The sequence below is a fragment of the Pararge aegeria genome, chromosome 27 (assembly GCF_905163445.1).
Source record: "Pararge aegeria chromosome 27, ilParAegt1.1, whole genome shotgun sequence".
Classification (NCBI taxonomy): Eukaryota; Metazoa; Arthropoda; class Insecta; order Lepidoptera; family Nymphalidae; genus Pararge; species Pararge aegeria.
In genome coordinates this window covers 5,255,007-5,278,261 of record NC_053206.1, presented here as the reverse complement: position 1 = coordinate 5,278,261, position 23,255 = coordinate 5,255,007, and the positions used below count along the sequence as shown (strand labels likewise).

At 35.6% G+C, this 23,255-nt stretch overlaps 1 protein-coding gene across 3 annotated transcripts; it reads left to right on the top strand.

Annotated features, from left to right (window-relative positions):
- Positions 1-1,986: 1,986 nt before the first annotated feature.
- LOC120635739 lies at positions 1,987-22,527 on the top strand. 3 transcript variants are annotated; one of them, XM_039906867.1, is made up of 9 exons: positions 1,987-2,249; positions 6,600-6,707; positions 8,556-8,674; positions 14,886-14,997; positions 16,840-16,966; positions 17,405-17,571; positions 18,464-18,585; positions 20,305-20,501; positions 21,704-22,527. In XM_039906867.1, the coding sequence occupies exons 1-9, from the start codon at positions 2,176-2,178 to the stop codon at positions 21,869-21,871; spliced, it is 1,194 nt and encodes a 397-aa protein (XP_039762801.1). In that variant the 5' UTR covers positions 1,987-2,175; the 3' UTR covers positions 21,872-22,527. The 3 variants fall into 3 exon arrangements, with proteins under 3 accessions (XP_039762801.1, XP_039762800.1, XP_039762802.1); XM_039906866.1 differs by having other exon boundaries at positions 20,305-20,513; XM_039906868.1 differs by having other exon boundaries at positions 20,305-20,505; positions 21,704-21,846.
- The last annotated feature ends 728 nt before the right edge of the window (positions 22,528-23,255 follow it).

Below are 23,255 nucleotides of genomic sequence, written 5' to 3'. Positions count from 1 at the left end.
ATGGACATGAATCTTGTCAGTGTCTGGGTGTTTATTTGTATATTATAGGTATTTATGTTTACTGTTCATAAAAATTTTCATCAGCCGAGTACCTATAACGCAAGCTACGCTTACTTATGGGTCTAGATTGCGATGTGTGTATTGTGTAGTACCTATATTTATTTATTTATTTATTCATTAATACGCTACGGATTATATCAAGAACATGTGTGATTCATACAATTAATGTTACTGCCAGATGCATTATCTCCAATCTCTAAATTGGAAACGCAGTAAGAGCTAAAACCCGCTACGCTGCACCAATGCTGATTGGAGGGCTCTAAAGAAACATTTTTTATGATAACAACTGTTTACGAAGGCTTTACGTTCTCATACAAAGGAATGCGGTTAATAAGCGCCAATTATCTATATATTGGCTGGCATTATGCCAAAAAGAATAGCGCAATTTGTCCGACTTATAGCTAACTCTAACACGCAAAATTATTGTCAAATCGTGACACTGTTGCTGCGTGAAAGGACAAACCATGAGCTCAGTAGACATTTAAGAAAATGTTTTTCTAGGCTGTTCTTTAGAAACAGAGTTATTACGTAATCAGGAAGGAGGTCAGAGTCGAATGCCCTTGTAACATCCGGTCGCCATTAAAATGCATATTGCATAACTAACATTAAATAAACGGTAGAGAAAAAGTAAGACAGTAACGCTTTATTTCTGTAAAAGTGTATGAAAACAAATATTATTTTGTTCCCACAGGCTCCGGAATACGTTCATTAACTTAAAAACAACTTGTGTACCACAAAAAATAAATTAGCAAATTACGCCCTCAATTGACGTAAATGACAAATGATGACATACAAATTTTGACAAAATTGACAGCAAAATAGTGACAATGACAATTTACAACTTGCCAGTGGCCCACATACATCATTCATTGCTCTTCTTCATTTTCGATGATAACAAACTAAAATGAATTCACTGAAAGGTTGTTCCTAAAATAACCCTGAATAACCGGAAGCCACGTAAAATGAGTCGATCGATGTGGCGCCTATAAATTTGTCTATGGTATAGCGTTAAAATAAAACCTTCTGAGATTAATATCAATAAGGCCTGTATTCGTACTTTAAACATTTATTTTACGTTAACTACGTAATATAACTCAAGATCTACTACTAAAACATCGGAATAGAATTTTATTTGATGATAAACTTACTAGCTGTCCCATACTATAATTTAGCGCCAAGATAACACTTTGTCTATGATCTATATTTTCCTATATGGCAATATGCATCAAAAAATCGATATTAAATAAATCGTTCAGCATTCGAGTAAAATTTTTAAGATGATTAAAAAATGTATTATTAAGTAAATAATTCAGTATCATTGTAAAAAAAACAAAACCAAGTTAGTCCTGTTTCATAAAACGTAATAAATGGAGCTCGCATTTACTACTATACACAAACATTTAGTGATAATATTGAACATTAGTTTTTACAATTATAGGTATTTGAATATGAAATTTTAGCAATGAATCAGTGATAATATAAATTTTTAATATTAACATTTTCGAAGTCGTGGCACCAGCTAATAGTAACGTAGGTCATACCAACTACGTTATTATTCGCTAACTATTGGTATGATCAATGAAGTATTGATATATATCATGTTCACTTGAAGGTAATAAATAGAACCTTCTCCAAGAGCTTATTTTCCAACCGTAAATTTAAATAAGATCCATTTAAATATTACAAATAGACACATAGTGAGTTGAGTTTACTTTATTTTATGTACATATGCTTTCTAAAATATTACTAAAAAGTTAGTTTGATTTAAATAAGCAACTTAAAACAAAAAAACGCATAAAAATAATTATATCAATTTAAATCGAAAGCAGAATCGATGTTTTAATAATCGATTACAAATTCCAGTGCTGCCATGTACAAGGTCCCATGGAAAATTACATCACCATTGACCATTTCATGGCACGCATTTGGGAATTCGACTTTTCGTGACAGCATGTCATTTTCGACATTTGATTGATAATTTTCTTGGGATCCATCAAATTAGTTTGTTTGAAAGTTAGTTTAGGCGCTAAATGTTAATATTTTATAATTTTCACGTCGAAACAATATGTGAGTGAACGGAATCCATATTTGGTGTTTGTGGCTACGGTCTCCATTATGAGCGATCAAAAATGTGTGGTTGAAGGCTGCAATTTGGAATACGATGTGGTTTGCAGCTTTTCCTTTTACAAGTAAGTGATTTTCCCGCTTTTATTATCATACGGTACAGTTCTTTTGAGCTCTAGATGGTATTAAGGCGACGCTCCCACGTACGACCTCGAAAGCGTCCTATATACGCGTATGTACTTCACAGAGATATCTTCCTATAAGATATTAAGTATTTGTTTACATTCAACTTTCGCCAACAAAAGTTGCTCAGATACCTCTAATAACGAAAATTATGCAATATATCCCATTGTAATGGTATTTTGTCGATCTATGGAAACTATATTTGTTTTATACTCAGCGAGGCATACCCTTATCAATTTATTTATCGCGAATAATCGTTTTGTGGCTTTGATACAGCTGTTATAGTGCTCGTAACTTTGTTGCTAAATTAATAACTTCAATACCGTTATAGTTAACAGAGGTTTGACATCAGATAAGCAATAGGAGTGATTCCCAAGGAGGATTGACAGCAGAGGCAGTCGGTCAAAACTCTACCTTTAAGTTTGATGACATCATGTTATGCTGACCTCTCAAAATGTGGGATAAGGCCAGAAGGCAGCTCTAGGGATAGACTTAAACTAAAAGTTAGGATCAGATTGTAGTTGTCAGACTATTGCCATAGTTATAAGCAGTGGCATGCATATAGGGTATGCACAGGGTATGCAGATGATATAAAATGAAGAAAATCTCCAGTACGAGTTATAAATACTTAAGGATAGGCATTGTAAGAGTTATAAAAAGCCTACACTTAAGTATGTATAGCTCGTACTGGAGATTTTCTACATTTTATATCATCTGCATACCCTGTGCATACCCTCTATGCACACCACTGGCTATAAGGATAATGTGTCCCAGATCCCATACAAAAGTCATATTCATCAACAACCCATTACTGGCCCTAAATAGGGCAAGGTAGAAGGCACTAGAGTGCACGGTAGGTCACCGTTATTTATGCGATGGACCGATCAGGTCAAATCTTCAGTGGGAGGTCCCTCACACGAGTGTACCAGAGATATCTGCAAATAGGGAGAAGTGGCGAATGATTGTGAGGCGAGTAACGACTGCCACAAACAATGTCCCACCGCTCTGGCAAGAGTGTTACGACAAAGAAGAAGATAGGGCACAGGTCATCTTTCAGAATGAGAAGGGTCCACCACACTGGCCACGTTACTAGACCTTACACACCCTTGACAAGATTATGTCAAAAATATCTTTATTCAAGTAGGCCCATAGGTGGCACTTTTTTGCATACATAAGAATTACACAGTAGTGAGATGATGGTGGTTACCACATTCGTAAACTTAAAACTAAAGCTACGAGGGTTCCAAATGCGTCCTGGTCTGAGAAGAAGCCCATAACAAGCTTAGATGGGTGATTTTTTTTTGTTGATTAGAAGAGCAACCTGGTTAGAGCAATAATTCACACCCAAGCTTTTTTATCAATTATGTTGCCCTTTATACTATAATAGGACTCAACAATCATCAGAGAAATTAAAAACAAATATAACTCTGAGGAGTTAGAAATGTATGCTACATATTTAAATCATACATTTATTAATTATTTTTAGTTAATTTTTTTTTATAATATTAATGAATTTTATAATTAGTTTAAATATGACATTTAATGTACTAGTTTTAAATAATTAAAATATAATACTTTGTAATTGTTGGGACTTCATACATGTAATCAATCCAACCTGACCTTGTAATATGCAATAAATGAATTTGAATTTCAAAAATCAATAAAAATACTATGACAATACACACATCGCCATCTAGCCCTAAAGTAAGCGTAGCTTGTGTTATCGGTACTAAGATGACTGATGAATATTTTTGTGAATAATAGATACATAAATTCTTTTAATATACAGATGAACAACCAGACACTGAAAAACATACATGTTCATCACACAATCATTTTCCAGTTGTGGGAATCGAACCCATGGCCTAGGACTTGGAGAGAAGGGTTGCTAACTGCGCCAGTCGGCCGTCCAAATCGCCATCAATATTTTTTTTTTATACTGGTGCCCGGCGCTTGACCTGGAAATACCACATCGATCACAAAAGAGATGAACTCAATGCCAGATTATTATAGATTCCGAAATTTGTTCTGGCTGCTTGGCCGGCAGTCTGCGGCTCAATAACAAATTGCTCGTATATTGCGCAATGCTCAAACCCATCTGGCTTTACGGCATACAGCTATGGGGTATCTGCAGTAAGTCTAACATGATGCGCATCCAAAGGGTCCAAAACAAAATTCTACGGGTAATCACTGACGCTCCCTGGTTCGCACGCAACGACGAGATTCATCAGTATCTCGAAATGCCAACGGTATTTGAGGAAATCGGCAGGTTCTGTAAAAAACACAAAGAACGCCTAGCTAAACACCCCAACCGTCTTGCTAGCTCACTATTAGTAGCTCCACGTATGAAACGCCTAAAACGAGCTGATGTGCTCGACAATTGACGGACGGTTGAGCGATGGCTCCCTCGTCTGTAAATGCCAATAACCCACCCAGCACATCTGATTATAGTCTCGCGACTGATTGCAGATTTATAAAAAAAAAAAAAAATACTGGTGCCCGGTGATTACCTCTTATCGGTTTCTGAGCTGGATTTTGTGCTGGAATGCTAAATTGTTTCGCAGCACGTCTTCATTGTTAGGGTGGTAACTAGCTATAGTCACAAAGCCTTCCACCAGACCAGGCCTAAAAAATTCAGAAATAATAAGTCCCAAATTGACGGCCGACTGGCGCAGTGGGCAGCGACCCTGCTTTCTGAGTCCAAGGCCGTGGGTTCGATTCCCACAACTGGAAAATGTTTGTGTGATGAGCATTAAGTGTTTTTCAGTGTCTGTGTGTTTATATGTATTTTCTGAGTATTTATGTATATATAATTCATAAAAATATTCATCAGTCATCTTAGTACCCATAACACAAGCTACGCTTACTTTGGGGCTAGATGGCGATGTGTGTATTGTCGTAGTATATTTATTTATTTATTTATATTTATTAAAAAAAAAAAAAAAAAATGCCTGAATGGTACTAATAAAGAACTAACAAACCATAAGACATAGCTTTAGTGAGAGGTTTGAATAAAGATGAGAAAGTCTGTATCTTTGACGACCTCCTGTAACAGAGACTAGGTAGAGGTAGATATTTTGTGTACCAAACTTCACCACAGTGCACTATGATACACCAACTACCGCTAAAGTTCTGGAAAGATGGAATAATTACTGTCATCATTGAGTTTAGATAACCTGAAGTTTTCTTAATTTATAACGAGATGAAACATCAGAAGTTATGCAATACCCATCCCATATGCGGAGGCAATTTCAACTATCGCATATAATATTCAACATTTCTAAAGATTGAATTTGCATAAATGTAACATTGCATAATAACATTTGTATTTGAAAACTAGTCTCAAAGAACTTTGTTGTTGGACTGATGTGAATACAAACTTATGGCGATACTTATCTAATTTTTTTTTTGTACTAGCAATCGGTTGTGTGGCTCTACCGTGTTATAACATGGTTTTTCTTACAAAACCTATGGGAACCATTCAGTTTTCTGGTATTTAAAGTCGACTATGTTACTCTACGTCCTATCTAATAACTCTGTGCCAAAAATCAAGCTGTCTGGACATACTTTATGAGTTAAAGGAAACACTTTACATTGTAAAGGAAAGATTCATATCCAAAATTTCTTTAGTCATGTAGGCCTATCACAGGCACTTCTCAAGCGTTCGTTCATACATATATGTTCACATAATTGTAAGGGGATGGTGATAACTTTGTTCGCCGACTCAAACCTGAAGCTAAGAGGGTTCCGAACGCGCCCTGGTCTAATATATTTAAATAAATAGAGGTTATTATACAAATGATTTATGAATTTCTTAATGACAAGGTTGCTTGGAAGCATCCGGCTCCGCTTTCATCTCTCACAAGATAGAAAAATAAATTTTAAAATTTAAAATGTAAATTGTTCATATTGGAAAAGAGCAACTGCTGAGTTTCTTGCCGGCTTCTTCTCGGTAGAATCTGCCTTCCGAACCGGTGGTAGAGGCACTACAAACAGACAGACTTGACGTTTCAAAAGAGCTTATATTAGGCCTACTTGAAATAATGAATTTTGTTTTTTTTTTTTAATTTAAAATTATTAGAAGAGCAACCTGATTACAGCAATAATCCTTAATATTGTAAACGTTTTAAATAAATTTTGAACTTTTTTTGACACTGAAAAACGTTCATTTCGCACATTCATCTTCCAGTGGGAATCGAACCCACAGCTTGGACTCGGAAAGCAGGGTCCTGCCCACTGCGCCAATCGGCCATATAGGCTACTGACGAATGATGTTAATATTAATTTTTCAGTGTCAATACATCAGCACACGGGGATGACAAAAGGCAAGACTGGATCGAGGGTGCAATGCACGAAGAGAGCGAGTGCTTCTGGAGGCATGTCAGCCTGCAGCTATGCGGGTAAGCTTATAATCTTCTTGGGATGGTGGGCTAAAGTCCTAGAGTCCTTACAAATTTAAATAAATAAATAATATACTACGGTCAGGTGAAGGCCTCCTGCAAGGATTTCCATTTTGGTCTATTTTTGGCTGTTTGTAACCAGTTTGTTCCTGCGATCTTTTTAATATCATCCTCCTATTTCGAGTATGGTCTTCCTATTCGGCGTTTGCCTGGTGGGCCGTTCCATGTAGTGACATTAAAAGTCCACCTGTTAGGGGAGGCCGGTTGCCTGAGACCTGAGCGGGGTCCTTGCAAATTAAATATGAAAACCAATAATAAATTAATTCTTAAATATAATAAAAGAAAAAAATGTTGAAACGAATTTGTATTGTAAACTTTATAGACACTATTTTTTACTTCATTCTTTTTCTTACTATGTTTTTTTTTTTTTTTTTATATATATGTACTAAAAAATTTAAAATACTTACTATGTTTGTAATATTATTTGCATGGAATAAAATGCTTTTTTTTTTTTTTTTTTTTATTTATTTATTTACTACGGTCATCATTGGTTCACTGCCGCGTACGGCAACAGCGACTAGTTCTGTTTTTTTTTTCTTCTTTTTCGGAGTCCGATAATTAACCCAGCCAGTCAATTGCGCAGGATATATTAAAGTGCACAAGTGAACGTGCAAATGCAGATGCACTCCCTCGACGATAACCTTGACTCCTATCGCAGCCTTAGGCTGTCCACCATCGCTACCCCGCCAAGTCCACCAATCTCTTTTGCTTATCAGCGTTGAGATGCCTTCATCACCGGGGTGGACTTGCACTGAGCAGGGAGTAGCCACTTTCAGATTTATACGCATGACGTATAAATTCCCCCCCCCCCCCCCCCCCCAGGTTTAGCCCACGAACCAACGTGGTTACCGGGGTGTGGCCGCTGCATGCAAAACAGCTTCTCGGAGCCACTGGTGGGGGTTGGAGATTGCCGATGATTTAACAACGACCCCGTTACCTTTTATATAAAAGGTTGGTTAAATGGGACAGAAACAGACACTCCCCCACACCCCACTACGGTAATACACACATCTAGTCCCAAAGTAAGCGTAGCTTGTGTTATGGGTACTAAGATGACTGAGTAATGTAATTTTATGAATCATAAACATAAATACTTAGAATGTACATATAAACACCCAGACACTGAAAAAGAGTCATGCCCATCACAGAAACGTTTTCCAGTTGTGGGAATCGAACTTGTTTTGTACTCTGAAAGCGGGGTCACTGCCCACTGCGCCACTGAGTAAAAATTCCAGCTTTATTCCATGCTTGAAATGATAAAACGCGTCCTGCTCTAAGAAGAAGCCCTGTGTTCGTTTTTGTTATCACCATCTCACATTGTCATTTGAAATGATTAGAAGAGCAACCCGGTTAGAGCAACTATGACTAGAACCGGGAGTATGGTAGTAACTTAGACTGCATCATCACTTATTACCAGGTGAGATTGCATTCAAGGGCTAGCTCGTAGTGGAATTAAAAAAATTCACACCCAATTTTATTATTACTATTTTACATAGTTCTTCCTTTATACTATACTAGCGTACCCAGCCCGCTTCGCCGGGCTAGATTTTGCTTTAAGTTAATTTAAGTCTCATAATATATTAAATCATTTATTTCTCTCCGTATTCATTCTCTTCTATTCTCTTCTCGAGCGGGTGAAGATCATTATCTACACCCATGTACAACCAACAATAGAATATCATCATAGTAAATAAAAGCTGTATTTGACTCCAACGATGGAGAGAGTTCTCTCCATCGTCTGCTGAGTGACTTCGTGAAGATGTTTTTTTTTTGTTTGTATCATCATAGGTATCATTTCGAGCTGGACGCCCAAGGCCTTTGGATCGACTCGCCAATGTTACCTGAACTCCTGACGCCACCGGCTAAGCAAGCCCCTGTTTATGAGCAGACGGAGCAAGACAAGAAACGTAAGTACGCAAGAAATAAGCGTTTCATGAAATTACATTACGTCTTAAAAAAAAAAATTATACCACAAAAAACTTCGAAAAATCCGATTGGAATGAATTAAAAAGTATTTTACGTTAAGTAGCTATATTAATACCCTTCATGAATTAAACTATAGAATTGAATAAGAATTTATACTGCGTTACAACAGTAATCCACTTTTGTTTCTAACGGCGATCTGCTAACATTTTAGAACACAAAAACTGCTTTTGTGATTTAACTATGACACGGACCGTCCGTGATGTAAATACATCACGGACTTTATTTAACGTAGTAAAGACTACTTTGATTAAAGTAGTCTTACATATTTTTTATGTATCACCAACAGTATTCTCAGCGCATACTAAGTAATAATAAATAAATAAATATACTACGACAATACACACATCGCCATCTAGCCCCAAAGTAAGCGTAGCTTGTGTTATGGGTACTGAGATAGCTGATGAATATTTTTTATGAATATAATACACATAAATACTTATAATATACAGATAAACACCCAGACACTGAAAAACATTCATGTGATGAACATTTTCCAGTTGTGGGAATCGGTCGCTGCCCACTGCGCCACTCGGCCGTCGTACTCGTAGTAATGTATTTTTATATGCAAAATGTTGGTACTTCGGTTTTACATTATTGCTATTTTCGTAAGGATTTCCTTTTTTTTTGTTAAACAAATTGTAGCCTTTGTTACTTCGTAATAGTTTTGCTTTCTTTTTGCGAAGAAACGGTTAAAGTCGGGTCAGTACTTTCGGAGCCTATTTGGTGCAAACAAATAAAAAACTCTTTTCTCTTTATAATGTAAGATTAGGTTTATAACAAACAATTCAAACAGTGTAAAATAAAATATAACTTAGAAAACCAAAGTTCGACTAAAGAGAAATTTAATTTTACGGAAATACAAAACCTATATAAAAAGTTATAAACCCTAATTTTTAAAAAATAAGTTTAGTCGGTGGCCATTAAGCTCTTACAACATATGCCTTTTGGCTGAGTACTGAAATATGTAGTTATGAAAATGCGCACTAGTTTAATACCCCATAATAATCTCAGCTGGGGGTTGAGCCGAGAATAGGTAACAAACAAACATACACGCATTTACGCACGAAAAGTATGGTTATTTTGGAACTAAAGGGCCGCTCTGGTTACAGGCGCGGCCCGTGGCTCTTACCAAAGCAATTACGAAAAGTTCATATCCCACAAGGACCAAGGTAAATAAATGTTTAGTTTAGTTTAAAATCGACTAAAGTACCAGTAGAAGTTCACTAAAGATAGTTTTTGTTTAGGCACTGTTCGGTTTTATAATTTAAAAAAAATACTAAGTAAATTAAAGTACATATCCCACAAGGACTTTGGTAACTATATGTTTAGTTTAGTTTAAAATCGACTAAAGTACCAGTATTGTTTACTAAAGGTAGTTTTTGTGTGGGCTCCATTCGGTTTTATAATGTTGAAAAATACTGAGTAGGTATACAACAGTACGTATCCCACAAGAACTTTGGTAACTATATGTTTAGTTTAGTTTAAAATCGACTAAAGTACCAGTATAGTTTACTAAAGGTAGTTTTTGATTAGGCACTATTCGGGTTTATAATTTTGAAAAATACTAAGTGAATTAAAGTACATATCCCACAAGTACTTTGGTAACTAAATGTTTAGTTTAGTATGAAATCGACTAAAGTACCAGTAAAGTTTACTTAAGTAAGTTTTTGTTTAGGCACCATTCAGGTTTATAACATTGAAAAATACTGAAGAGGTATATAAAAGTACGTATCCCACAAGTACTTTGGTAACTAAATGTTTAGTTTAGTTTAAAATCGACTAAAGTATCAGTAGAGTTTACTAAAGGTAGTTTTGGGTTAGGCACTATTCGGGTTTATAATTTTGAAAAATACTAAGTGAATTAAAGTACATATCCCACAAGTACTTTGGTAACTAAATGTTTAGTTTAGTATGAAATCGACTAAAGTACCACTAAAGTTTACTTAAGTAAGTTTTTGTTTAGGCACCATTCAGGTTTATAACATTGAAAAATACTGAAGAGGTATATAAAAGTACATATCCCACAAGTACTTTGGTAACTAAATGTTTAATTTAGTTTAAAATCGACTAAAGTATCAGTAGAGTTTACTAAAGGTAGTTTTGGGTTAGGCACTATTCGGGTTTATAATTTTGAAAAATACTAAGTGAATTAAAGTACATATCCCACAAGTACTTTGGTAACTAAATGTTTAATTTAGTTTAAAATCGACTAAAGTATCAGTAGAGTTTACTAAAGGTAGTTTTTGGTTAGGCACTATTCGGGTTTATAATTTTGAAAAATACTAAGTGAATTAAAGTACATATCCCACAAGTACTTTGGCAACTAAATGTTTAGTTTAGTATGAAATCGACTAAAGTACCAGTAGAATTGACTAAAGAAAGTTCTTGTTTGGACTTCATTCAAAGTATTAGGTGTATAGTTATGAAACATTCTGAGCAGTAAGTTATAAGTTATAATGATTGTAAATGTTGATGTTGGAAAAGAGCAACTACTGAGTTTCTTGCCGGCTCTTCTCGGTAGAATCTGCTTTCCGAACCGGTGGTAGAGTCACACAAACATACATACTTGACGTTTCAAAAGTGCTTACAAAGTAGGCCTACCTGAAATAAATGAATTTGAATTTGAATTTGAATTTTGAATTTAAGATCATCATATCCCACAAGGACAAAGGTAAATACTGTGAAGTTTAAAATCGACTGAAGTACCAGTAGAGTTTACTAAAGATAGTTTTTGTGTAGGCACTTTATCATTTAGAAAAATACTGAGTAGGTAGTTTAAAGAACATATCTCGCAAGGATATAGGTACCTAAATGTTTAGTTTAGTTTTAAATCGACTAAAGTACCAGTAAAGTTCACTTAAGAAATTTTTTGTGTAGGCATAATTCAAAGTTTCCTTACTAATATTATATATATATATATATATATATATATATATATATATTAATCGGAAAGTGTGTATGTTTGTTGGATTTTACTTCCTTAACAACCTAAGTAAGCAGCTCGCCTAAATCGCTGCCCATGAAATGGTTTATAACATAAAACACCAAGTTAATGTTGACCTTTTGTTTCAGATATTAACGCTCACTTACAAATAAACTTTCAGTCCCTATTTAACCTTGAAATTTGTATTAAATAATATTAAAGAATGCACGAGTAAATATCATAAGGAAACACCCTGTAAAAAAAAATTAACTCTAAAGAAACATATTTATTTTTTTATGATTTTTTTTAAATTTATTTATTTTCTTATTCTAACACTTATTATGACAAAATACTCAAAACAAATGCGATAGTGTAGCTTTAAAAAAATAAAACATTACTAATTCAAAACATATGAATGTAAAAGACCGACACGCGCATAGTACCTACGCTACGCGACGTTTACGTAATAAAGTGACAGGAGTCACATGATTTTAACTTTGCATGTGATGTTAGGGCTGTATCGGATTTCTTTTAGTTAAATCTATGGCAGTGGATTACTCAAAAACTATTAGGTATTCGGTTTCACAGATAAGTCTCAGAGACAGTACAAAATGTACCTCTATAGCCTGTGAAGTATTATTTCGGTTTTCATTTACACGTTGTATAAGCAATGAGAAGCGGTGATAGCCCTGTGATTAGGAATTCGGCTTCACTTTCGGGTAACCGTGTTCGAATCACGCACCTCTGACGTTTCTAAGTACATATCCCACAAGTACTTTGGTAACTAAATGTTTAATTTAGTTTAAAATCGACTAAAGTATCAGTAGAGTTTACTAAAGGTAGTTTTTGGTTAGGCACTATTCGGGTTTATAATTTTGAAAAATACTAAGTGAATTAAAGTACATATCCCACAAGTACTTTGGCAACTAAATGTTTAGTTTAGTATGAAATCGACTAAAGTACCAGTAGAATTGACTAAAGAAAGTTCTTGTTTGGACTTCATTCAAAGTATTAGGTGTATAGTTATGAAACATTCTGAGCAGTAAGTTATAAGTTATAATGATTGTAAATGTTGATGTTGGAAAAGAGCAACTACTGAGTTTCTTGCCGGCTCTTCTCGGTAGAATCTGCTTTCCGAACCGGTGGTAGAGTCACACAAACATACATACTTGACGTTTCAAAAGTGCTTACAAAGTAGGCCTACCTGAAATAAATGAATTTGAATTTGAATTTGAATTTTGAATTTAAGATCATCATATCCCACAAGGACAAAGGTAAATACTGTGAAGTTTAAAATCGACTGAAGTACCAGTAGAGTTTACTAAAGATAGTTTTTGTGTAGGCACTTTATCATTTAGAAAAATACTGAGTAGGTAGTTTAAAGAACATATCTCGCAAGGATATAGGTACCTAAATGTTTAGTTTAGTTTTAAATCGACTAAAGTACCAGTAAAGTTCACTTAAGAAATTTTTTGTGTAGGCATAATTCAAAGTTTCCTTACTAATATTATATATATATATATATATATATATATATATATATATATTAATCGGAAAGTGTGTATGTTTGTTGGATTTTACTTCCTTAACAACCTAAGTAAGCAGCTCGCCTAAATCGCTGCCCATGAAATGGTTTATAACATAAAACACCAAGTTAATGTTGACCTTTTGTTTCAGATATTAACGCTCACTTACAAATAAACTTTCAGTCCCTATTTAACCTTGAAATTTGTATTAAATAATATTAAAGAATGCACGAGTAAATATCATAAGGAAACACCCTGTAAAAAAAAATTAACTCTAAAGAAACATATTTATTTTTTTATGATTTTTTTTAAATTTATTTATTTTCTTATTCTAACACTTATTATGACAAAATACTCAAAACAAATGCGATAGTGTAGCTTTAAAAAAATAAAACATTACTAATTCAAAACATATGAATGTAAAAGACCGACACGCGCATAGTACCTACGCTACGCGACGTTTACGTAATAAAGTGACAGGAGTCACATGATTTTAACTTTGCATGTGATGTTAGGGCTGTATCGGATTTCTTTTAGTTAAATCTATGGCAGTGGATTACTCAAAAACTATTAGGTATTCGGTTTCACAGATAAGTCTCAGAGACAGTACAAAATGTACCTCTATAGCCTGTGAAGTATTATTTCGGTTTTCATTTACACGTTGTATAAGCAATGAGAAGCGGTGATAGCCCTGTGATTAGGAATTCGGCTTCACTTTCGGGTAACCGTGTTCGAATCACGCACCTCTGACGTTTCTAAGTTATGTGCGTTTTGAGCGATTCAAATAGCACTTTCTGCAACAGTGAAGGAAAACATCGTGAGGAAACCCGCATGCCTGAGAGTTCTCCATTATGTTCTCAAAGGCGTGTGGTGTCCACCAATCCGCACTGGGCCAGCGTGGTGGACTACAGCCTAAGCCATTCTCATTGTGGGAGGAGACCCGGGCTCTGTAGTGGGCCGTTGATCTCTTGATGTGATGATGAGTCTGTGGCATTACATATTCTTTTTTTTAATTATCGTGTATTGATTTTGTTTTTTTGTTTGAAATGCTAACTAGGCGGGAGTGATCTTAGCTACGTTTAATAAAAAAAACATTGAATTGAAAAGAGCAACTACTGAGTTTCTTGATAGCTCTTCTCGGTTGAATCTGCTTTCCGAACCGGTGGTAGAGTCACTACCAACAGACATACTTGACGTTTCAAAAGCGCTTATAAAGTACCCTATAGTGGGTTTGTAATGGCTTGATATTATGATGATCACTTCAACCGATTGAAGTCCACTGCTGGACATAGGTCTTTTGTAGAGAGTTCCCAAAATCCACGGTCCTGGGCCGCTTGCTTCCAGCGGCTCCCAGCGACTCGCTTGATGTCGTCTGTCCACCCCGTTGGGGGCCGACCAACACTGCGTTTACCTGTGCGGGGTCGCCATTCCAACACCTTGGAGCCCCAACGTCCATCGGTTCTCCGAGCTATGTGCCCCGCCCATTTCCACTTCAGCTTAGCAACTCGCCGAGCTATGTCGGTAACTCTGGTTCTTCTACGGATCTCCTCATTCCTGATTTGATCACGTAGAGATACTCCCAACGTTGCTCTTTCCATCGCCCGCTGAGTGACTCTGAGCCTTATGAGGCCCATGATATAAGCCACCACAAGGCTTAAATTTTTTTTTTTGTATTTTTTCCAGTCGCAGACATAATACGCACAGAACATAACTACAGTTGTGAACCTGTGCAGGAGACCCCGGAATCAGTCTCCAGGCTAAATGTGAGGCAGCTGGTCGACACCCTCGGCTATCTGTGAGTACTAGAGATATAATTTTCTTTGGATCGCTACTTAGCGATAAGGCCGCCTTTTCAGGTTAAAGAATCATTTATTTCTGTTAAAGAATAATTTACATATTCACTTACAGAGAAATCATATTGAACTTATATTATTTGGTTAGCAATCATTTATATTACACTTATTATTAAGGTATACATATAAATTATTAAAGATCTACCTACCTTTTGTATCCCGCTTCATTCTTCATGTGTTTGTTTCTTTTTTTCTGCATATATACATATACCCATAAAATACATATTTCATTACTTAAATATATACATATAATATATAAAAAACAATATTTGTAATTAAAGACAAATAAATAAATAAGTAACTACAATTATACATATAATTTATAAAAAATAATATGCTAGATTAAATATGAATGATTATTTTCCTAACTGTGTAGTGGTGTACAAATAAAGAGTTTAAATAAATAAATAAATAAACAAATGAAACAAAATATATAAAATAAATATATATCTAAAACTAAAAATAATAAAAAATTAATAAAAGAGAAGGAGGGAGCAGTGAACTATCCCGGGTGATCAGTTGATTGAGACATAAAGTGATCTTTAACAAGTTTATTTAAGATTTGGATAGATTTTGCCTCTCTAAAAGCCAAAGCTTAACAGCCGTTTTATTAATAATTTAAGTAAGCATAATCAATTATCATGAATCATTTTAATTCTAATTTTATTGTTAAACCAAATTCAAAATTTAAATTCAAATAGGTTTTATTCATGTGGGCCTTATCACTGGCACTTATGAAGCGTTCATACATTAACCATGTTAACACTAATGTTATGTGATGGTGATAACTGCATTCGTTAACTTAAAACTAAAGTTAGGAGGGTTCCAAATGCGTCCACAAGAAGAGCCCACAGCAAACTTAGCCAGGTTTTTTTTTTGTTATCACCATCTCACAGTCGAGTTAATGTGTAGCTATGACGTTAGAGCAAGACATACCCAAGCTTTTTTAATCATACATGTAATCCTTAATATTAGAATACAACCCTTACCTTCCCTAACCAATCAATATAATTATTAATAATTAAAGTTTATTAAATTAAAAAGTATTCAAATAAATAAATATAAATTTACTACAATATACACATCGCCATCTAGCCCCAAAGTAAGCGTAGCTTGTGTTATGGGTACTGAGATGCCTGATGAATATTTTTATGAATAATATACATAAATACTTGGAAAATATAAACACCCAGACACTGAAAAACATTCATGCTCATCACACAAACATTTTCCAGTAGTGGGAATCGAACCCACGGCCTTGGACTCAGAAAGCAGGGTCGCTTCAAACTGCGCCAATCGGCCGTCAACCTCTAATCTATATTGAGGTAGTTTGGGTAGCGGCCATCTTGGATTTGAAATGTATCAAAGTGTGTATACCTACTTATGAAAATTAAGCTTAATTCACTATACGTATAAAGATCGATCAGGCCAAGAGGCGTAAATATGAAAACCTGGATAGCAGTTTCCTTTTTGTGCCTTTTGGAGTAGAGACTTTGGGACCGTGGGGTCCGGAGGCACGAGGTCCATTTTTTCAAAGAATGATCGAAAAGGGTATGGAGTCTACCGGTGATCCTAGAGCGGGCAGCTACCTTGGCCAACGAATTAGTTTGGCCATCCAAAGGGGTTTCGAAGACGTTTTAGATTTTATTTAGTTTTACATAGTTAATTTTAGGTTATATTTATGAAACAAATGTGAAAGAAATAAAGATTGAAGTAATTATAATTTACTAAAAACAACAATAATAAACTCTGAACTTAAACTCTGAACTTTTCGTCCTATCCAGGTCTCTGAAAAACCTCCAGAAGAAGCAGTTATGGGTGGTGAAGGTGGAAACCGACAAAGCTGAGGCCTCCATCACCCAGTCGGAGCAGGTCATCACCAAGATGACCGATCCCAAGCAGATCATTGAGGTACGTATCCCACCTTTCCTAACTCGTGTCCCACTGGTGGGCGAGTCAGTGGCAACAGCACCATTATATTTTTTTTATTTTAAAATAAAATACAATATACTACGTGACTCAGTGAATATGGCCATACTAGTAAAAAAAAAAAGGTGTATTAAGAAGCATCCCACATTATTGCCAGCAGCGCGGTGCGGCGGCGGTATCAGTTCTATCGATTGCGGTCGTTTCAAAAACAATTCGTATTGGTATTCAATTTTATCCATTGCAGGGCGCGGTTGCCGTTATAATTTAGACACATGAGAGACACTGAAAAACATTTATGTTCATCACACAAACATTTTCCAGTTGTGGGACTCGAACCCACGGCCTTGAACTCTGAAAGCAGGGTCGCTGCCCACTGCGTAAATAGGCCGTGTACTCACTCAGTTTTTTTTTAAATTCCAGATCGTCCCCCAAACTTCAACTTCGGAGCAGTTGGAGAGTGAGAACCAGAACGAAGTACTTCATATAATGGAGGACGGCAGCATCTCTGACAACTTCATCTACGAGATAGCTGAGGAGCAGGAGATAACCATGGAAGAGGTTAAGGAGATACCAGTCTCCGAGAACAGGTATGGTCTTTTACGATAAGCTAAAGAAAAATGGCGAACTCCCAAAGAAATTTTTGTAGTATTTTAATTTAAAAAAAAAAAAAAAAAAAACCAAAAATTAGTGCATGTGTTGTTTATAAATTCCTAAAAATATTTTTTGTTATTTTACTTTTAAATAAAACTACAAAATAAAGATCTTGTGTCTTGAAGTTGTTAACTTAAGTGTTTGTATCCTCTTTGGTTTTCAAATATTTTTAATCTTTGTCAATCAATGAGTTATTGCCAAAAATATACGGTTTCGGTAGGTACTTTAAAACCTCAAAGTCCTCGGTTTAGGCCTTGGCAACCACGCCGGCCAAGTTCGCATTGGTAGTGTTGACTTGCTTAATGACAAGGTTGTTTGGAAGCATCCGGCTCCGCTTTCATCTCTCACAAGATAGAAAAATTAATGTTAAAACGTAAATTGTTGATGTTAGAATAGAACAACTGCTGAGTTTCTTGCCGGCTTCTTCTCGTTAGAATCTGCCTTCCGAACCGGTGGTGGAGTCACTACAAACAGACAGACTTGACGTTCCAAAAGTGCTTATATTATGCCTACTTGAAATAAATTAATTTTGAATTTTGACTCATCTTTGACAAAGCTTTGAAGAATACTAAGTTCTGCAGGTTTTTATCATGATGTTTTCCTACACCGTTTAATACGAGTGCTTATTAAGTAGTCAAATAAAAACTTTTAAATTAAAAAAAATGCATGGTGGTAGTACTTTCCCGGACGAGCTCTGTCGAAAAAATGCTATACTACTACTATTTCTGAGAGGAGACACACACAATGTAGTTGGCCGGCAACGGGTTGATGATGAAGAAGATGCCCAGTTGTGGGATGAAATCTTACACTTGTATCTCTTGATCCCAGATCGTGGACAGTGAACATAATTCCGGAGGATCCGAAACCCAAGTACGCGTACATAAAGCACTGCAACACTGGCAAGAAAAAACGACATTTCACTGCCGAAATGAATGCAATCGCCCTGCAAGGTAAATGCTCCATCCATTCAATCTCATTCAGTCGTTTGTATTTACTCTAAATCGCACTCTAAGACGCAATTACACTTTGACAAAACTATCATTCGCTGTATGACATCCACTCGTTGACACTTACACTCATTCACTCTCAATCACTCGTTGATATTGACATTCTTTCCTGGACATTAACTCTCACTCGCTCTGTGACTGCTGTTTGATATTCAATCGCATTCACCCTTTGGACTTATACTCATTCACTCTCAATCACTCACTTTTCGACATAAGTATTATCCGCTGTTCGACAGATGATATAAAATGAAGAAAATCTCCAGTAAGAGTTATAAAAAGCTTAAGGATATGCATTGTAAGAGTTACAAAAAGCCTACCCTTCTTAGGTATTTTTCTCGTACGGGAGATTTTCATCATTTTATATCATCTGCATACTCTGTGCATACTCTCTATGCACGCCACTGCAACCAGGTGAGATTGCGGTGAAATGCTAACTTGCAGTGGCAGAAAAATAAAATTACAAAAAAAAAGTCTAAAGAAAAGTTGCATTATAGAATTAGGTTGTACTCAAAAATAAGAAAGGAAAAGAAATATGAAAATAAAAAATAAATAACGATACATGTAATCATCAAAAGACACTCATCATCAAAGTCTACAACTGTCCACTGCTGTACTTAAGGCCTCTCCGAACTGGGCTTGGTCAGATTCAGACAGACAGACAGGTTGGCCATCGCAGTGGTGGTAGTAGCACAGACGCTTCTGCCCGCTATACGTTATTTTCCCTTAGTCGCCTCGTACGACACCCGCGGGAAGAGAAGTGGTGGTGACCACTGTATTCTGGTCTGCCGTCACCTCAATATATATAAATAGAAAAATATAGTCAACCAGCTTCTGCCCGCGGCTTCGGTCACGTTAAGTTAAATTTTTGATTTGGCAAATTTTAACTGCAAAGGTTTAAAAAAGTGTCTTGCTGCTAATAGAAAAATATGAACGTAAATTACTTGGAAAATCAGAAACTTTTAGATAAATTTTCCGTCCCCTATTTGTTGCCTTTTGAGTTGGAATTTTCAAAATATGTGAATACGTATTTTTTTTAAAGAGTCACGGAATTAACTTAAAAAATGAATTGATAAATGAAGGATTTTATACAAACTTTCTTCCTCCAGTTTAAACCTCTTAGGGTTGGAATTTTCAAAAATCCTTTCTTAGCGGATTCCTACATTGTTTTAACTATCTGTGTGCAAAATTTTAGCCCGATCCGTCAAATGGTTAGAGCTGTACGTTGATAGATCAGTCAGTCAGTCAGTTACCTTTGCCTTTTATATTTATAGATAACTCTCATTATCTCCTTGACATTAACTATCATTCACTCTTTGATAGGATCTCATATTCTTACTTATAATCTCTCATTACCGGCCAACTACAGAGCACGGGTCTCCTCCAACAACAAGAAGGGCTTAAGGCCGTAGTCCACCACACTGTGCGGATTGGTGGAAACCACACACCTTTGAGAACATTGTGTAGAACTCTCAAGCATGCGGGTTTCCTCACGATGTTTTCCTTCACTGTTGAAGCAAGCGATATTTTAATTAATTAAAACGAACGTAACTTAAAAAAAATTAAAGTGAAGTCAAGCTCTTACCCAATGCGATATCACCGCTGCTCACACTCACAATTAACATTCCCAAACAGAAAAATAATTACACATAATTATTTCTTTAGGTGACTTCGAGAACTACTACATACTGCCGGACGTGGATCCGTCCGTTGGTGTGGAAATAACCACCAGCTACGAGTCGGAGAACTTCATCGTGGAGGAGTACCCCCACCTGGTCCTTCAGGAGCGGCCCAGGAAGCGGTCCCGGGAGTCAGATCCCACCAAACGGGGCAGGAAGAAGAAAATCGTCGGCTCACCATCCGTACGTGAGCAGGTTATTTTTTTTAACTTACTCTCATTCATTCGCATACTCAGAATTCAAGTCAGAATTGACAAATACAGGGCGTAAGTGACATGTTAACGAGAAATATAAATGTATGGTTGAATGAATGATTGCACTTTTATTGCACACCACAAAGGGCGTAAGTGATGTTTTAACGGAAACTATAAATTAATGAATGTACTTTTATTGCACACAACTAAAAGCGTAAATGACGTTTTAACGAAAACTATGAATGAATGATTGTACTTTTATTGCACACGACAAAGGGCGTAAGTGATGTGTTAACGAGAAATTTGAATGAACGGTTGAATGAAAGATTGTACTTTTATTGACCCCAAAAAAAGGCGTAAGTGACATGTTAACGAAAGCTATGAATGAATGCTTGTATAAATGTACTTCTATTGCAAACCACAAAAGGCGTAAATGAAACTATGAATGTATGGTGTACGCAGTTTGCAACGACCCTGCTTTCTGAGTCCAAGGCCGTGGGTTCGATTCCCACTACTTGAAAATGTTTGTGTGATGAGCATGAATGTTTTTCAGTGTCTGGGTGTTTATATATATATATCCTAAATATTTATGTATATTATTCATTAAAATATTCATCAGTCATCTTTGTACCACTAATACAAGCTACGCTTACTTTGGGGCTAGATGGCGATGTGTGCATTGTCGTAGTATAGTTAAAAAAAATTGGTTGCCTGTAAAGTCGGTATACGGGCGAAAGTTTTACGTGACAACGACTTTGAGTGGTAAAATAATTTTAATGTGAATATTTATTCGTATAGTAGGAAGAAGGATGAAATAATAGTAACAATTTAAAACATTTATTTATACAAAGAATTATATTTAAAACATTAATTTATACAAAGAATCTCGCACTGAATTTCATATTAACAAAATTTTATTATTACCTTTACACATACATACGTATTTATATACAAATATACATACAATAACTTGCAATACATTTGCGTACAATGAAACAGCGTTTACTACAAAGCCACTCGGGCATGGTTAGCCCGCCTAAGAGCGAGAGAGACAGACATAAAAAGTGAAAGGCACGCGTGCCTCTCACTCGCTCTCATTGTGAGCGGAGCGTAACGCAGTTTCTTGAAGTGTCACCCGGCAAACCAATTTATAAGACGTTGTCACGTCAAAAAATGTTCCTTGTTTTCCAGGTGAAAGTGCTGAAGACAGAGATAAAATCTGAGCTGGATACCTCCGAGGACTGGTTAATAGATCACAGCGTGTACGACCAAGACAATTCGGACGACTACGACGACAAAAAAGCCGCGAGGGTGCGGCGGAAAAATAAGAAATACCTGGGCTACGACTTTGTCACTTAGTTTTTGCTTTTTTTTTTGTTAGTTTTTAGTCTATGACCGCGCGTGGGTTATGCGTGTCCTGCTTGATGGAAATGGTTTTTTATTTTAATGTTAATTTCAAAATATACCCAGTTGTATCTTCACGTTTATATTATCATCTTGAATGGTCTATAACAGTCCACTGATGGAGTAAAGGCCTCCCATAAGGGTTTGCCCATAATCATCAGTGACAATCACAGAGGACGTAGCTGTCCTCTCTCAGTTGTACACCCTTACGGAGGGGGATGACATTTGCATTCTGATTCTGATATTGAAAATCCAACAACAACAAACAACAAAGATATTAGACTGATATGTTAAGTGTCAAATTCTATGCCGGACTCTAAACAACTTAATCTTAAGATGCTGATTACAAAATGAGTTTGAAACAACATATATTATTTTTAAATCATGAACATAATTTTTGACTGAATGACCATGCAAGATTATGGCAAATTAATCTGACAGAAAAAAAAATAATACAACGTCCTCATTTGGCACACCTAAAAGCCAAAAAAAGCAAAAAAAAGAAGAAGAAAAAAATCTGTGTTCTTATTTACACACGTTAGAAGTTTTATCTTTCGCTCTATTCTACGTTTGTAGAGAAAACGACGCTAGCAATAGAAAAAAAGTATTTAATACATTGAAAGTTTTATTATAGCGCATTATCTTATTAAATAAAATTTATTTAAATATAATAAACAAAAATCTGCATGATTAAAGAAATGTTCATAATTAACATAATTAATTTTGGAAAACTATTAGATTCATTATCGGACAACCAAGTTTCACTGAACATTAAAATTTGGGAATTTTGTACAATAGAATAGAATGAATCAAATCACCGAGTGAGCCCGCAGACTTTGACAATTGAAAGTGTACACTGTCAAACCCTATAGCTAACTTCACGGTGTTGGTTTTTTGTGACGGTGTGCGCGCGCATCGTAAAAATTTACTCTTATAAATTTCCATAACGCGCCAAAAGAAGTATGACTCCAAAAATTACAGAGTTACCTCCAACGCAAATTTTGCAGAAACATTTTCTTTTTAAAAATTTGGGATAAAATAAAAAAATACTGTATACGTTGAGATCACTAATTATTTTTCGTGGACATAGAAGCAGTTACGTAGCGTTTTGGTCACGTTAACTCTGTTAAGCATTTTGAGCCGGTCTCAACTTACTAAGTCTCACGTCAAAATGCAAATCTTATGCGAGTTAAAAATCTCTGCAAATCTATGCAAATCATATGCGCATGTTAAATTACTGGCATAATTGAAATGGTGCAATAATATAATATTATTATAATAAATAAACTATTAATTTTAAAAGGGCTATTTATTTAAAAAAAATTACACGTGAAAAAAA

Excerpts from the sequence above, each read along its gene's own strand:
- LOC120635739 (XM_039906866.1), top strand. The coding sequence starts at position 2,176 with ATGAGCGATCAAAAATGTGTGGTTGAAGGCTGCAATTTGGAATACGAT. Across the intron at positions 8,675-14,885 it reads GACGGAGCAAGACAAGAAAC|TCGCAGACATAATACGCACA; the intron begins GTAAGTACGCAA and ends TATTTTTTCCAG. Across the intron at positions 17,572-18,463 it reads ATACCAGTCTCCGAGAACAG|ATCGTGGACAGTGAACATAA; the intron begins GTATGGTCTTTT and ends TCTTGATCCCAG.